The 17665-nt window shown below is 45.2% G+C and overlaps 1 protein-coding gene across 3 annotated transcripts in view; it reads right to left on the bottom strand.

Annotated features, from left to right (window-relative positions):
• VMP1 (vacuole membrane protein 1) overlaps positions 1-17665 on the bottom strand; it is a 173036-nt gene that overhangs the window by 51609 nt on the left and 103762 nt on the right. For 2 of the 3 annotated variants that reach the window (XM_063296445.1, XM_063296452.1), the window contains exons 11-12: positions 7576-7675; positions 5202-6349 (exon numbers count right to left, since the gene is read on the bottom strand). In XM_063296445.1, coding sequence (XP_063152515.1) covers positions 6206-6349; positions 7576-7675 — 244 coding nt within the window. In that variant the 3' untranslated portion in view covers positions 5202-6205. Of the gene's footprint in view, positions 1-5201; positions 6350-7575; positions 7676-17665 lie in introns of those variants that run through there. The other variant, XM_063296458.1, reaches the window with a different exon arrangement.

Genomic DNA, 17665 nt, shown 5'->3' with positions numbered 1-17665 from the left:
GGAGATGCAAATTATTTGATAATCATTTGGGTTTTGGACGGGACAACTCAATTCTGGCTAGTGAAAAGAATCAGCCTGGTTTGAAATCTGTAAGAAAAAAAATGCAGTCACACACTGAGACGATCTTGCGGTTTGCAAAAGCTGTATCTGGAAATGACAGGTGGCTGGTAAGGTTTGCGGATGGGCTACGTGGTCCTGTGCAGACATGCATGGGGGCGGGATAAACTCATGTGCAGAAGCTAGGAGGATCTGTTGAGAGATTGTGGTTCATAAACAGAGACATGACTTTGACAAACCCAACTGCAGAAGTTGAAGTGGGAATCTTCCAATTCCGGATTCTTATTCACCTCTTGGCTTCTCAGAGACTGGGTTTCTGTGGCCCCCAACCAGGTGCCCTGCAGTCATGCTGGGCTACAATTCCCATTATCCCTGGCCAGCACAGTGGTGAAGGTCGCAAAACATGTCAGAAGCTCAGCTTTCTAATGTCCAACCCTCCTGTATCCACAGGGAGGTGAGAGGGGAAATTAATGCTGTGGGGGGGGGGGGTGTTGTACATGGTTCTCTCTTAAAAGGCAGTTTTAGTTGAACCAGACCCAATCCATTTTAACTGCACATGTGAGGCAGAGCACCACCAGATGGATTTGAAATTGGAAAGCCAAGTGCCAGCCTCTAGCAAAATTTTGATTGCCAAGGAAGTCTCTGGCCTCAAAAAGGACCCCAAAGCTTTTTTTAGGTGTCTTCAAGTCAGTGGTGACTCCTGGCAACTGCCTGGACAAGTCCCTGCAGTTTCCCTGGCAAGATTTTTCAGAAGTGGTTTGCCACTGCCTCCTTCCTAGGGCTGAGAGAGAGTGGCTGGCTCAAAGTCACCCAGCTGGCTTCAAGCCTAAGAAGGACTAGAGCTCATGGTCTCCCGGTTTCTAGCCTGATGCCTTTTAACCCAGTGTTTCTCAGCCTCCGCAACTTTAAGCTGGGGAATTCTGGGAGTTGAAGTCCACACGTCATAAAGTTGCCGAGGCTGAGAAACACTGCTTTAACCATTACACCAAACTGGCTCTCTTCAAAGTTTTCTTAGAAAACCAAAATGTTGTGCTTCCTTTTGAAGTGGACCCTCACATCCAGAAAAAAGGAAAGGTAAGAGGGAAGGAAGGAATGTCCTATGGAGAAGGGGAACGAGGTGGCAGGGGACATTTCAGTGAATCTGGACCCTGTACTTCATGCTGTCCTCTTGTGGCCGGCCTGTTGTGTGAACAGGCAAGCTGACCAAGTAGCTATTTTCTGAGAGTGCCCACGATGTGGTCACAACATTCCCAATGTCCTCACCAGAACAAAAGAATGGAGGATCCCTGCATGCGTGCAAGGAAATAATAATAAACTCATCCAGAATGGACTTTACCTTCTCCGACAGATCATCCAGTACAAAATTTATTATTCTCAAAGATTATTTGCAGCAATTTCCTCCACTCCTTCCCTTGCTCCCGGCAACCTGACCATCAGGTGTTATCACAAGCGACAAACCACCTTTCTTGTGGGGAAACCCTGGGCACATGCCAGCCAGGAAGCCCTGGATCTTGATGCAGGCAGCCTAAGCAGCCTTTAAAGTTTCATTCTCAAGCCAGAAATAGCAGAGAAAAAACCTCAGATTTTCCCCAAGTCTCCACTCATCAGTTTAGGGCTCAGCTACTGCTGGACTGAGAATGAAACTCGGTAGGCTGCGTAGGGGGAAATCTGAAATTGGGGAAGTGGCTTCTGACATGCGTTAGGCGAATTTCAAAACATATTAGAGGGGGAAAAAACACAAAATAAAAACCCTTTCGGATCCCTTCGTAAGCACACATAACTGCCTTTGCTCAGTTTCTGTTGCTGGTTTCCTGAAACTCAGGACTTGAAGCTTTTTGAAGACCAAGAACTGGTTGCTTATAACTCAGTAACAGAATCATGGCGTCCTAACGTGCCCCGGACAGATGACCAGCTGGCTTTTGCTTGGACACCTCCAGAGAAGGGGAACTTGCCCCCTCTCGGGCTCACTGGTCCCGCTGTCAAAGCACTCTTAGTCTCAGGACATTTTGTCCTCTATCGGAATCTGCTTTCCTGAAAGTTAAGGCCCTAATTCCACACTGGGCATTCTGGAACGAGAGAACAGGGTCTCAGCCTACTTCCTTGGAAGGGCGATTCAAAGAAATAGGCTGAGATCCTGTTCGCCAGGGTGTGGCCAAGACAGAATAAATTGGAGGAAGGACACCCAGTGGTCTGGAAACAATCTTTCTGTTGAGGCAGCCTCAAATGGCCTTTGCCATTTTTGCAGCTATGATACACCGCTGGCTTATAGGCAGGTGACAATCGATTCTTGTTTCAAGAGTTATGATCTTTTTCACAAGTACCACTACCAAGCCAGGCATCCCGTTCTCTATCTGTGTGCTGATTTGTATAATTCACAGAATCGAGTTCTAAAAATGAGGCAATACAATGTAAAACCAATACATCTACCCCAGAGCAGCTTGAACGATCAACAGAAGATGCATAGAGAGAAATTCTCAATATGAAACCAGAATGCTTTGGAAATAAGTACCCCTTCACACCAAAAATGCAATTTATTTTGCTTTATTTGATCCACCAGCAAGGCATTTATTTGCATTTTTATAAAGTTCTGCAGATCCTCTACATTTTTGCTTACTTGTTTAGTGACCCAGAAGCATTCTTCTTCCCCATGTATCCTTGCATTTAATTGGAAACAGGCACATCAGTCAGAATAGAAAAGCAAACACTGAGTAAAAGCCGACACTTGCAGGGAATCTCTCTATAAATACACATTTAGATATCCACAAACTTCTAATTATTCTGAAGATTGTTAAGCAAATCATTCTGTACGAACTGCTGCACTGTAAATCATCATCCTGGTACTTTTTAAACTATGCAAACCTTTGTGGAGATGCCAAGCAAGTGGTGCTTTGATAAACTTGGGAAAAGAGAAGATGGATTCATGCATGAACAGCCAATAATAAAACCTGTTATCCTCTCCTTTTTGTTCCATCCCATCGACCACAGCTTCAGGTGGCATTGTTCCAACATGCTCATGGCTTGTGCTAGATCCCCCTTACCCAACATCCTGCCCTCCACAACCTCCATCATCCCCAGCCAGGATGGCATTTGCAGGATGATATCCACAGATGGGGGAGGCTACTTTCAGCAATTAACAGGAGATTGGAAGAAAGTGCAAACCATTCCAGAGGACCCACTGTTCTGTTCCCCGGCCTTTAATGAAAAATCTTCTACAGGCTACACATTGTTGTTTATTCGTTTAGTCGCTTCCGACTCTTCGTGACGGGCTACACATACTTCCACGTTCAAAAAAAAAAAAAAAGCAAGTTGCCTACGTGTCAAAAATAGACGGCTCAAGGTAATCCAGGCATAATAACCTAAGGGTGAACAAACTTGAAAATGGAACAAGTTTGAAATCTGGGAACTACGAAACGTACTTATACCATGGGTTCAACTGTTACTTCCTTTTTTTCACATACTGGCTCATTCTTCAAAAGACTGTTGGTTTTGGGTTGAGAGTGCCACGAAAGATCAATGGCAACTTTCAACGCATACCAACGTTGGGGGACTGCAGGCTAGGGAGAAGATTGTTGAAGAGCCTCTAGGGCAGCGTTTCTCAACCTGGGCCAGTTTAAGATGGGTGGACTTCAACTGCCAGAATTCCCCAGCCAGCAATGGTTGGAAAACACTGCCCTTTGGGGAGGCCAGGTCAAAAGTTGGTGGACTGAAATCTTGCCGGCGATTAACCGGAGTGCGGAGCTGGCTTGGATGAAAAGCTTCCCAGCTGAGGAGCACTCATTTCTTGTCAAACCTGAAACCCAGAGCCTGTATTCTAAAGCCCTGGTGGGTGGCCATGAGATGCTGTGCGTGGGGATTGGTTCAAGGATTTTTCCTTCCTACTGTCTCTTCTGGAGGACGCTCCCCCCCCCACCGCTCAGAGGAATGTTTACAGAGCACCCTGCAAAGGGTTTGGGGAAGTGAGAAAGGTCCCAGGCACCATTCTGCACAGTAGAGGGAAGTGGGAGAAATCCGGGCTCAGCTTACTGACGCAGAACTTCTCCTCCAGCTCTGAACAACGGACGTCTTTTTTTTCTTGCTCAGCCACTTTTGAGGACGTCTTACTCCACCCACCGCATCAACGCAGGGCTTCGTGCCCCCTGGAAACATACCTGCCGAAAGAGCTTGAGTAACATTGCTCCAAATGCATCTCAAGGGATCGGTGATCGACGCGAAAGGCCCAAGTGATTATTAGATATCCAAGGATGTCCGCTTCTTAAAATGCAAATGTCAAGGCAGCAGCCGGATGTGGACAAACAGGTTGGAGATGGGTGGATGGATGGACACAGTCAAGATGAAAGATACCAAAATGTCAGACAGCCTACCGACTGTTGTTGCCATGACATCCAACAGTCAACATCAGTCTGATAAGCTATCCGACAGAAAGGTACAAGCCAAGGAGGTGTCACAATGCTAGACAGGTAGACAGGTAGGCAGGCGGGGGCAACACAAGTGGGAGAAGATGGGAGACATACAACTTGCTTGACCAAATGGAGAAAGGGCCAGTCTGCCAGAAACCCAGCGGGTTCCCAGAGGCATTATGACCACTCGTAAGGCAACATAAGATAGAACTGGGTGAGACAAAGCATCTCCTGAAATCAACACCCTTAGAAAAGAAGCCATTTTCCCCCAGGCACCACTGCCAGCTCCAGCCTGGTTCTGGGAAAGTTCTGAAGAAGTTCCTCAGCAAAGCAGGGACTCCTGTTCTACACGCTGGGACAGAGCAGGTGACCTACCTGGGGCCTGCTTAAAGACATGGAGGGGAAATTTTGAAAGCAATGAAGGGGAGGCATTGCTCTGCATCACCGTTCCAGAAAGGAGAGGTCTTTGTTTGTGCCTCAAGAATCCAGATCCCAAAACAGGCGCAACAATCTATGAGCAAAACTACGACATCCCACCCACACTCTGGAAATGAGCAGGGTCTTCTTACTGGGAAGACGGAGAATGCCTTCTTTTGAATCTGCCTCTTGGTGGTCCTTTAGATCAGGGCTGTCCTCTTCAGTGACAGCTTCCAGCCTTTCAGGGATGGCGGGCAATCAAAACGAAGCAAGTAAGCTACTTTTAATCACTTTTTTTTTCTTTTTAACAAAAAGAGGCACCTTTAGAAGGAATCTTTGAATGTTGTTTATTCCAGTTACCTTTCCTACACCTTACAAACCATCTTCTTGTGCATTTCCCAACAGCACCCTGGAAACACTGCTAGAGTTAACCATTAAAACTTCAACACAAGAATACCCCAGGTATCGGGCTACGTGTCAGTTAAATAAATAAAAAATAACTGAACAGTGTCAAGGTCTGCACTTTCTATTTCCTTTATCTGAGCAAGGAGTTCTTGGGAAAATCCAACAACTGAAAGCTCCAAAGGGGCATAGAGAGCATTAAGCGACAACAGGGGCTGATAGATTGTGCAGAGGAACTTTAAAAAAAAAGAAAAGAAAAGGAGAGGGGGAGGTAACAAGAACACAAAAAGGGGAAGAACTGAGGACAGTTTTAAAAGACCAAAACAGGGACGTCTGGAATGATCTGAGATGGTAACTTAATGCCCTTGTAAATAGGCCCAAAGAAAAGAAGAATTAGATGCCTCCCTGGCAACCCCTCCATGAATATGAAATGGGGAATTTCCAGATGTTCGTCAAAGGGCCACGCCCGCTGCAAGCACATCTAAGACCAGTCAGATTAAGACTAAGATGGTTTTGCACCCACTGGGGACAGAGTGGTCCACCTTGAACGTTAAATGTCATGGCCAGTAGCACTAAAAGTTATGGAGGGCAAGGTACCTTTCTTTAAAAATAAGAAAAAAGCAAGGGGGGGAAAAAAAAACCCAACCCAGCCACGTAATGATTTTCAAAGTGGGAAGGCATGTATGTTAAAACAAGAAATTAATTTAAATTTAAAGAAGGGTACATCTGTTACCTTTAACGTAGAGGTGGTGGTCCGTGAGAACCCGTTACTAATGGCAGAGTTACTTTAAAAAAGAACAGTATTCCAAAAACAAAGGATTCCACCCCCCACCCGTACCCCATCCCTCTTTTGCAAATTATTATTATTTCTTAAATGCCAGGCTGGTTATTCCAAGGGAATTTGGGGTCCATCACTGCTTTCCCACTCCAGCTCATTTAGTTTTCTCCTCCGAGTACATGTGTTGCTGGAGACGCTTGGCGTAACTTTGGGCCGTGGAGTTAATAATGGATAAGACAAAATAGCACACCATGACAATAACCAATTTTTCAAACATCCACGAGAGCCAGTTTTCACCCTGCAGAAAACATGAGAACAGGGAGGAGGAGAGAGAAGAATATCGAAATTAGGGTCACACGGGCTTCAAAATATTGCATAGGCTGATGGAAGGTACCCACTTTCCATTTCCCCACCGAGGCACATGGGCAACAAGTCAAACTTGCCAGGCTTTTCAGTGTGGCTGAGTTCACATTCCCCAACCCCCCAAGCCCCATGCAGATAGTGCTGGGGTCCATCCTGGAATTTCCAGCTACAAGGGTTGGTTGGGCGGTAGAACTTTTAGCAACAAAAGTCAATGCTGGGGCGGACGACCAATGACCAAATCTATTACTGTAATGGTGGATCAGCCTATCCCACTGGGAAGCTGCTTGGGAGCACTCCATTTCCCAAGAATAACGTGGGAGTATCAGGAACTGTCTAACACAAGACTGAATTATTCATCCAGACAGTTTAGGCTCCCAGCATCTCGGATCCCTTTAAGTGGAGTGTCCCAAGGGGAGTAATTCTGGCCCGTTTGAAAACTGCCTCTACAGCTGATAAACATCTATGTCGGCACAGGATGACAGGAGTAGCTGCAAAGCCGGCATGATTCTCATTCCCTCCTGGGGACCTTGAAAGTCCCAGTTTGAGAATAGCTTGCCGTTCTGCCCCCCTCCCTTTGTTGAACTCTGGCATCACTTTAAAAAATTCGCCCTTGGAATCAGAAAAGCAGGATCAGTCATCAGGAGGAGGAATAACGATGGGGGAGCTTTTGAGAGAAGCCTTATAAACCCAAAGGTTCTCCTTTGAGACACGGGAGGGCAGCGGTGAGCAGTGAATTAAAAAGTAAGAATAAAAATCACATTTTCCCATAGTTCCCTAAGACTGGTTTGCTTTTCCTCTCAAATGCCCACCTTCTGAAGATGAATTAAGGTGGGACAGGCAAGGAGGGAAGAAATACAGGAACGCTCTTCAGTCAAACTAATGTATGGCTAATGAATCCTTCAAGGTTTGCATTAAGGATATTTTAACTGGGGCTTCCTCAATTTTATTCATACCCTATTCACAATCTTCTCCTTAAGACAATTTCTTAACACGCTTTCCTTCCGCTAGATGTTGGCCGCCAGGAAACTTTGCCTCCTGTTCAGACAGTTTTGCTGTTTTCCTGAATGCAAGCCTGAAGCCCAGTCTCAGCCAAAGGGGGACGGGGTGGTGGGGGTGTGACCCAAAGACATTTGGGAAGGGAAACAAGGTGAGAATCCTTACCTGGGGTGCTTGGTCGGCTTTGCTATGCAGCTTTATCCGCTGAGCTTCCAAGTATTCTTGAAAAGGCTTTTGGAGAGATGCACCGATGCTGGGCACAGAGCTATGTGGGAGTTGGCCCCCAGGTTGCAAGCGAGGCCAAGCATTTGGGGAAGGGGGGAGGAGGAAGAGGAAGGGGGGAGAGAGAGAAAAGAAACATGATTTGAGGAGGGAGAGGAACTTACCAAATGAAAGCTAAAATGGGAGAAAAATCACCCCTTAATTCAGGGGAGGGGGCTGCTCGAAGAGAGAAGGGAACACGGGCTCTCTTTCAGCCGGTGTGAAAGCATGGCGTGTGTCCCTAAAAATAGGAAAAAACGGAAAGAAAACCAGCCAAGGAAAGGAAAGGGGGGGGGGGGAAATTGCTTTTGGCAGCCAGTTGGCAAGGCTGGATGAAGCCCCAGCAGGGCGCAGAGAGGAAGGATCTGAAGTTACGGGCTGGAACTTCCTGGACTGGGGTAGCGCTGGGTGTCAGGCCACGCCGGGTGGGGTGGCGTAGGAAGACGGTGACTTCGGAGAAGTCCCCACCGTTTATCACCCAGGGTTCCTGTAAGAACTGGTTTGAACCGATTAGCAAGGAAATGACTTGGCTGGTGCCAGTCGCCCCGTTTAAAAAAGAAACTGCCCGCCCCCCCTTGTGACTTGCCCCCATCCTCCCCAAAAGAGGCGGACCTTGACCAAACCAAGTCCTTATTAGGACAACTCCTGCGTCATCCACCCAACGCCCCCAGGGCCTTATCCAAAAAAGAATGCATTCCCCAGCTCCAGAAAGGTACCTCCCATCAGAAGTCAGGCAATAAAAAAAAAAAAAAGAAGAGGAGGAGGAAGGGGGGGGGGGCAAGAAAAAGAGAGAGAAGGAAGGTGCGGGGGGGGGGGAAGGTGGCTGATTACAAAGAACCTTGGCTTGTGAATCATGCCGGCCGCCCTGTTTTCTGGCTGGCTAACCCTGCAGAGGAGCTACACTCCCCCACCTTCTGCTGACCGCTTTTCCCTAGATAGAAAGAATGCTGCTTTCCCGAAAATAAGAGGGGTGGGTGGGCTGGGGGGGGGTCAGGCAGAGAGCCGCCTTCTCTCCCTGCCGAGGAGAAGCTCGGGAGCCAAAAAGGGATCAATGGCATACTTTGCAAGGATTTGGAGTGGGGTAGAGGGGCAGGGGGAATGTTTACTGACATATTCCGCCCCCCCCCGGACCAGCCAGGATCAGGCCAAAGCAGATATCGTCCCATGTCTGCCTCCCCCCCAACCCCCCCGCAAAGAACGGGCTCTCTCCGGCAGCATCGGCAATGTGCCGTTTACGATGCTCGAGAAAAATGGGGGAGGCCTGGGGACAGTCAGAGTCGGAGGAAGCTGCCCGACGCTGGCCTTTTGTGGGCAGGGTCTTCCAGCAGGTTGGCTAGGGATGATAGGATCTGTCATCCAACATGTTTGGGAGATTCTACACGCCGGTGAAATCCAAAAATTGGGCCCTTGGACACCTGGCCCACTGCTTAGACACAGCATCGAGAGTTGCACTGGGGAGGACCTGGCTTCAGATCTGCATCCTGCCCCAAACCTCACTGGGTCCCCTTGCCCCAAATGTCGCCTTTTGGGGCTTTCTTCTTTCAGGGCATTGCTAGAAGCCTTAAAGGGGGATTTGAGGGGCAGGGAGCAAACTCCCACCCACCCACCCACCTTCTTACAGGTGGGCAAAATACAAAAACGGTCCCAGTGAAATTAGGTTATTGCTTCCTTGATTATCATCATTACACCCTTCTGTCAAATGCGCATCAAGGTCTCAAAAGCGCATGCGTGTGCATGCACACGTGTGCTGTAAACAGAAAACCAAAGAAGGAACAAATCCAGATAATATTGCAGCTATTTCTTATACTTCTTTAAAATAACCAAGGTCAGCATTTGGAGATCTAGATTTTTGGGGGATGGGTAGATTTTTTAAAAAAAATTTGTATGTTATCCTTGTTCTTTTAATAAGATACGTATATAAAAGCACCTCTGACTTCCATAAGTTCAGCTGTTTTACTACTGGAAAGTTTAAGACAAGTAGCTCTTACTAGCACGAACTCAATTGTTCAGGGCATGTGGGGAGGGCGGGAAAGGTACACACCGAAACAAAAAAATCCATCCCAAAAGCTGGTCCCCAATTTATATTGTGAATTGTTCCCCAATCCTTGAAAAACAGAATTTTATAATGTAGCACATAATTTCTTTTTCAAGGGGCCAACTGACCCTCACTTAGAGAATTGGAGACCCATCACCAAATGTTTACACTGTTCTTCAACGTGACCATTTTTAATGGCCATGTCACGAAAAGAAGAGTGATATCATCTTAGGAGATTCTGTCACCTTATGGGCACCCCTCCCCTCCCTAAAAACCAAGATTCATCATTCTGGTATGATCCTCCGCAATGCCTTGACTGGCAAAGCGAGTCATCTTTTTCAGGCCAATCTGCACTTGAGTAAAGATTGCAGATGACACAGAATCCCAGCAAGAGAAAATGTGCAAACTTTCAAAGAGAGTCAACAGAACTCTAGGCAAGAAATGCCCAGACAATGAGTGTTAAATGAGTGGCAAAATACTATTCATCTCTTTTCACTGTAAGGGCTTAAACCCACTTGCCACTGAAATTCAGCTGCAGAACCAGTTCACAACAACATCCAAGATTGGGTAAGGCTGTTTCTTATTCATGAGCAATTCACTTTTTTATCCTGTTTTATAACTCTCTTTCCTGTAATTGAACATGCCATAAAATGATAATCTTTTAAATCACCTGCATAGTATATGTTTTAATAGGTTATTCTGGGAACCTTGGAGGAGGCTTAGGTATTTATACAACCATGTTAGCTACTGAAAGTTTACTATTTTTAGTATCTAGGAGGGGAAAAAAAGCAACACTTCTTAAAAATTGTTAAAAAGTTGTAGTTTCTTTTCTCTCAACTTGGTGGTTTTAACCTCCTGCCTCTAGCACTAATTGAGGATTATTCATTAAGGGTCAAAGCTTTGGATATCTATTTCTCATTTATGCAATATTTCAGAATGCGGTGGCAAACACACAAGCAGCTGAAATCTGTTTCTGTTATCTAATGAAAGGAAAATAAAAAACCCATTTCTGATCTTGAAAAATAAAGTTTTACAAAGGCAGAGAATGGAAGCTCTTAAAAGCTGGGTTCCCTTGAAAGGCAGACTACAGGGGTGCAAAAATATTTTAAAAGGACTGCATATTAATATAATTTATACAGTGCTATAGCTGGGCAAGATTTTTTTGCAGATCACAGGACATTGGGTCCCGGTCCCTCACTCTGGGACTAGATGTAGCACTTCCCTTAGCCACAATTGTCCAGAAATCTGCTTTTTATTGTGATTATCAAGAACTCCAGCATTAATGTGTGCCTTTTAAAAATAAGTACTTCCCTGACCAACTTCCAGCTTTTGAGTGGCTTTTAAAAATTAAATAAAGAAAAATGCGTGGGGTGAAGCAACCTTCGGAATGAAGTTTTGCCGACTGGCAATATGGTTTTTGACTTCACCTGGGGCTATCACCCACCCGGTGCAAATGTTTTTCAACTTCTGCTAATGAACCAATATTTTCCAGCTTCAAAGCAAAGAAGAAAAGGCAAGATACTGTTCCTAGCAATGACTGAGTCAGGGGACATGAATTACAAATCCATTATCTGACTTACAGACACACGGTCTATAAAGCCTTCAACCCTGAGACTTTTTCTGAATCTTATTGGAAGTATTCATTTTTATAATTTATACCTTGGCTTTTGGCCCACAGGGAATCTTGTTAACACTCCTAGGAATTCCAGCAAGTTTGTTTCTTTCTGCACTTACACACTTCCTTTAATTTATGGTTAAAAAAATAAATGCCCATCTATCTGTCAGATGTCAACGGAGGTAAAAATTATGTTATTGCTTAACAAGGTCTTCCTATTTTATTTCAAATTTCACAAGAAGAAAATCAGCATAGATAAATTGCATATTTTTGATTAAAATATCTGCCTGGAAAATAGAGTTCAGGTACTAGAAACCACTTTGGGATTGAGAATGGGAAGCTCAGGGGAATGGAGGTACTGAAAAATAATTGTATTTAATTCAAGGACTTGGCCAAGTGGATAAAGCAAATGTACATAAAATTGCACCATGTTTACGGTTCTAAGAAAAAGCACAACTGTAATCCAACCAGTTATGACTCTTGAGTTCAGGGAAATTTTTTTACAATTCAATCCTTTTTAATACTCATAAACAGCAAGTCTTATCAGAAGAAATGGGGTTTTAATTCTATAGAATGGGGTTATAATTGTACCAAATTACAACCCTTAACATTTGTATTGAAGATGTATGACTGGACTTTATTTTCTGATCCTCTCTTGAAGTATATCATACGGACTGTAAAAGCAATCTCAAGTTTTAGATACAGAAGCCACTAAAATCAAAATAGCCTGCTTAAATCTTTTGGGTTGTAATTTGTCGAAAATGCAGTCATTTTAAAACTTTAATATGACCCTAATTTCATGAAAATGGATGGGCATGCAATAAATGCGAGTTTGCACTTTTTTGGTACTTCTTGAACGTTTGTGCTTTAAGGACCGTAAAAATCCAGTTTAAAAATGAGCAAGGGGTAAATGTACGTTCTTCTGAAATTACATTTCATGTTCTGAACTCTAACATGTGGTGATTCCAACTATTTTCTAATTAAAAAACTGTTTTCTAAAACACAAATCATTATAAAAATGACTTGATAATTCGATAATGGTAATTGGTTTTCCATCACAAAGCTTTGCCACTGGGGTGAACGCAGGGTGCCACGCATTTTCATTCTGTCCTTTGGCATCCATCTCCGCGTTTGCAGACAAAAGCCTTAAGAATCTAAATTTCGAAAATGCCATTGACACTCCCCAACCTTTGAAAAGAATTGCCTATTTCACTTTCACCCACCGCACAACCCTCACCAAAGAGAAACGGTTTCAGGTCCAATCCAACCCGTTCCCTGCAATGGTTATATACCCGATTCAATTCCTCTCCCGGAGAACAGGAGGAATTGACCCGCTCGGCTTCTGAAAGCAATGTGTCAGAAATAATTGTTGCATTACAGTAGTTGACCTGTTCTTCCTCTAAGCTCCAGGCTCTGCAAACAGACTCCTAACCCACATTTTTCTCAAAACAATCCGGTGAGGTAGCCTACGGAGAAGAAACAGTCCCCAAGGGTGCTCCCTGTTTGAACAGATACTCATCTTCCCACCTCTCCAGCCAAGAATATTATCCCCTTTTCTACTTCATCCTCTACCAACTGATTAACAATCCTCTTCCGTGTGTTATCTTTGATTATAGTTGAGATATTAAATGTTGGGACAGGTAAGTGACGTTTTGACCACTACCCTTCTGTGATCCGGGCACCAGCTTTCTCAGAGACCCTCAAGTTTTCAAAATTTTCAAAAATGTGCAGGTAAGAAACCCCCCCCCCCCCAGAATTCAAACAAAGCTAAAGGTGTACTTCTGTGCGAACAGGCTTTAACACCCTTGAGTGCTCCTCTATCAAACATCTGGAGCGGATGGCTGCCCCTCTGGCTGGAGACTGGGGAGCCGGGAGTGCTCTTTAGGGCAATGCCACATAGGGTTAATCACACACCTTGCCAGGTTTCCTTGTCTCAGTCATAGTAACTCCAAGTTGTTCAGCGGCAGGGCTCTAAATCCCGAGAACAGTTAAGCCTCTTTGCAAGCCAGCAGCTCTGCCCTGTCGAGAACGCACCCTGCTCGGCCTGGCCCCTTGCCTTCGGGGAGAATTCTGTTCCTTTTCCACTTCCCTTGCGGTGTGTGTTATGCACTGAAAGCACTGTTTCTCAACCTTGGCTGCTTTAAGGTGTGCGGACTTCAACTCCCAGAATTGAATTCAACTTCTGGGAGTTGAAGTCCACACAACTTAAAGCGGCTAAGGTTGAGAAACACTGGCTTAGAGGCTTGAGCATCTCCTTCAGCCCTGACTGTGTTCATCGTCATGCAGTCCAGCTGAATCTACAATTCTAAGGTGACAAATTTTAAAGAGAGCGTTACTAGCCCTCATGAGGATGCCAAACATAGGGAGAAGGGGGCCATGTCCTGTCCAGGTGCTTTTTTGCTTTCAGACATCACTTTTCCTGTCCTCTTTCCATCTTTTCTTTTCTTTCCCTCTGGCTAACATTTCCTTTCAAACTTTAGCCTCCTTTCCTCTGCCCCATCTCTCCCCTTCAAGTCATGGCTCGGGAGCCCCCGTCACCCGTAAATATGGAAGCATTAAAAAAAAACCAAAAGCATACTTTAGCTCCTATTTCAGATGTCTGTAGAGAGGAAATGGAGGCAACTTATTCGGAGCTCAAGAGTTGCATCAAAATACGCATTAGAGTCGAAAGATAACAAGGTTTGAATGGGGGGTGGGGGGCACAGCCAGACCGTCACATGAAAAATGCCTTCCTCCAATCTTTGAGCTGACAGAAAGAATTTGCTGGCATTAAATTTGCTGCTCCAATGGTTGAGCCCTAGATGAGCACTATCCATCCTGTTTTAAAGCGGGATAAGGAAGCAATTGATGGATTTCCCCCTCACATTAAACATCACCTGCCAGTAGGAAAAACAGCCATTGATCTCCCTTCCTAATCTGTGGGTGAATAAAGGTGGTTATTATAATGGCTCATACTCACCCAACCAACAGGGTGGGAGCAGAGCAAAGGTGCATGCAGGGAATGCCCCAATGTTTCTGCTCAACACTTCCTCATTCGTGTCTGTGATCCGCCAACCAGGCTATTTATAAACATGGGTTTAGCGCTTGTCTGAAAGAGCATTAAACTCACGTTCAAAAATAGCCTGGCTGACAGGTTGCAGGGTGGGCGAAATGGAAGGAGCTTAATGTCACTGCAGTCAAGCTTCATTTCTGTCCTCAGCGAATGCTGTAAGACAGTGTTCCTTAAAGTGTGGTCCAAGGACCCCTGGGGATCCCCCAAAGACCTCTCAGGGGTCTGTGAAATCAAAATTATTTGCCAGATATTGAAGGTATCTCCAAAGAAACTCTTCTCATTATTATTTTGATTCGTTAAAAAAAAATACGTTATTTTTCATGAAAAATATTTCATTTATGTTAATTTCTAATGGGTTTAATATTGTTATTTCTTACATGATTCAATAAATAAATATTTTACAAATGCCTCAGTTTTAATTTCTAGTACGGTAAGTATTGATATAATAAAGCCCATATAAACCAAAGCTGTTTTGGGGTCCTCCATAATTTTTAAAAGTGGGAAGGGGAAGCAAAAAGTTTAAGAAACACTGCTGTAAGGGAATGACAGTGCTGGTGGAAAATGACCAAGAGGTTCAGTTCTGACTCCGCAGTCAGGAGCACCTGGAAGCAATCAGTGAACAGCCACGGAGAACATACAATTGTGGCGTCCCGGGTGCTCTCTGAGCCTTGTTGTTTTCTTGCAGACGTTTCACTGCCAGGCCAGGCAACATCTTCAGTGCGAAGAGGGAGTGGGCACTGAAGACGTTGCCTAGCCTGGCAGTGAAATGCCCGCAAGAAAACAACAAGGCTCAGAGAGCACCGAGGACTCCGCAGTTCAGCCCTGAGCTGCAAATATTCGCTTTGATTGGTACATACAATTGTGACAGCCCCACGCTAACAACAGTCTTCATTGTGGCACATAATTCTGCTGAAGCAGGAACGGAGTAGGCAAAATGGTGCTACTTGCACCAGATAAATACTAGCAGTAAAACGTGTGGCCACACAGAACCCCTTATTGGCAGAAGCCACGGAAAAGGTAAAATGCACCAATGGGGACTGAATCAGCAACACACAGTAGGCAGAACCTGGCTTTTTCCTGGTCTAAATTGATCTTCTACACAGCACAGGACTAACGTTCTGTTAAAGAAAGAGACCGGCCAGATTTAGCACTCTTTCAAAAGAGCACTAAACCCATGTTCATAAGGATCCCTGTAAGATCTGACAAGTGCTGAGCAATAGGTGGATCAAAAGGCCGATGTTGTGGCGACCCAGCCTGGCCGATTTTGAACAGCTGCCTCTATCTTATTCCAATGTTGGTGGTCCCACCCACCCGGAGTCTCTCTTCGGCTAGGCAACAAGACACACATCACAGGAATTGAAACATCCTACACATGATGGAGCTAGCAGGCCACTTTGACCATGCAGAAAATTCTCCTCTGGGAGATTAATGTACAAACCAGGTCCAGTCATTTTTTTCCAAAAGCATTCCAAAAATACACGGAAGATTCATTGTCCAGCAGCTAACAAGCCAGGGTGCTATCAAGTCATGCATGTGAGCATCTTGGAAGCAGGCAACTGATCCCTGTCAGGAACAAAAGGCTGGTTTGGTAGGACTTTCAATCTGATCCAGCAAGACAGTTGCGTGTTTGACTACTATCCAGCTCTGCCTTCCGCCCATAACGTTTTTGTTGGCAGTTTTCAACTTGACTCTGCAAGCCATGAAGATTAGCAACTTAGCAGGTCTGGTGAGCCACCCAAAACACGTAGTCCATTGCCCACCCTTGGGCCTAGGTTATTTTTTTTTTGGCCAGAGTAGAGCTGAGGAATTTGACCTCACAACCCTGAAGCTGTGTTCTTTGATAACTAAATGAGTCAGGTCTTCAGTCATCAAGCTACCAGGAACACTCACACAAGCAGATCATTGAAACAGGTTGCCTTGAAGGGAGAAACGATGCATAGCCGAATAGAGCTGAGCTCTAACGCAGAGTATGTTATGCAAACTATACAATCAGGGTTTCCAAAAAAGCATGTATTTATGGATGATTTAAGACTGAGTCACAGTCACATTTTTCTCCCTCTCTCCATACGCTCCTTTAATCATACAGCCTTGCTTGTTGAGTTGGAGCAAGGAGAAAAGGCAGAGCAGAACGTGCAAGGCTGACCAAAGTATCTGGGTCTCTCTGCTGCCACCTGGTCATCCTTCGGAGTTTTGCAGCTCAGATACGGTAGCCCTATTTTAGGAGGATGTTGTGTTGGGAATGGCAGAGAGACAATGTTCTGGCTGACACCAGCAGCTGTCCTTGGAATTCCTAACACCTCACTGGTGGACAAATCAATCATTCTGCTCCCCTAGAAGTATTACAAGGATTATGGGGTCAGGGGGACCTCACATATGCAGCTCCCACCCATGCTTCACAACAAACCTATAAAGTAGGGTAGGATGAGAAAAGTTAGCTTCCCCAGGGCCATTCACTTGGACTGGGGGATCTTATGTGGGATCCAGTCCTAGATCTTCCTCATCTGATAGTCCATCTTACCAGAAATATTTAGGGTGGATTCACATATCACAGAAGCTGTACCATGGCTTGGTTTGGTTCAGTGTGAATCCAGCTTGTCATGGCTTATCAACCGTGGTTAATTTATCGATTTTGTACATTGTTGGCTCCCAGCTAAAGCCAGGCTCCAATGTCCCAATTAAGCCAATGGAGGTTATTCAGTTAACTTTGATTAAGCAAAGCATACACAAGCACCAACCACAGACAGTCATTCTTTAACCTGACAGTGTACAATATCTGTCTCCTTCCCACTTCTGTAGAAGAGTCTCCCGATGTTTCTTTTTCTGTTGAGCAAAAAAGTGGCTCGCCTGGGGGAACAGCCCAGCTGTGAGAACCTCTGGCCTTCATTTTGAGAGGAAAAAAAAATAACCTGAGGACACCATCAGGTTCGGAGGAGAGCCCACATGTAATACAGATGTGCAAAAATGACAATGGACATGAAGGGGCTCCAGGACAACCTTACTTTAAGCAAGGCTGAGTACAGCTAGAAGACAAGAACAGTGGCTAACTCAGAGTGGTTCAGGGTTGAACAGATGTTCCACAAAGGAAACTTCCTGAAAAAGGACTTCTCAAGGGAGTGGGGAAAACAGAAATAGTTGAAGCACAGCTGTTGTATCCTTCCTCAAGCATCCTCCTCTCACTTTTTCCTTATCACCCACACATCCATGCACACGCCCTTCCACCTGGCTTAGTCCAACCTTGAAAGTGTTCCTTTCCCCCACCCCCTGCTTTTACACACCTCCAGGCTCATCATGC

Source organism: Candoia aspera, chromosome 1 (genome assembly GCF_035149785.1).
Source record: "Candoia aspera isolate rCanAsp1 chromosome 1, rCanAsp1.hap2, whole genome shotgun sequence".
Taxonomy (NCBI): Eukaryota; Metazoa; Chordata; class Lepidosauria; order Squamata; family Boidae; genus Candoia; species Candoia aspera.
This window is presented reverse-complemented; position numbering and strand designations above follow the sequence as displayed.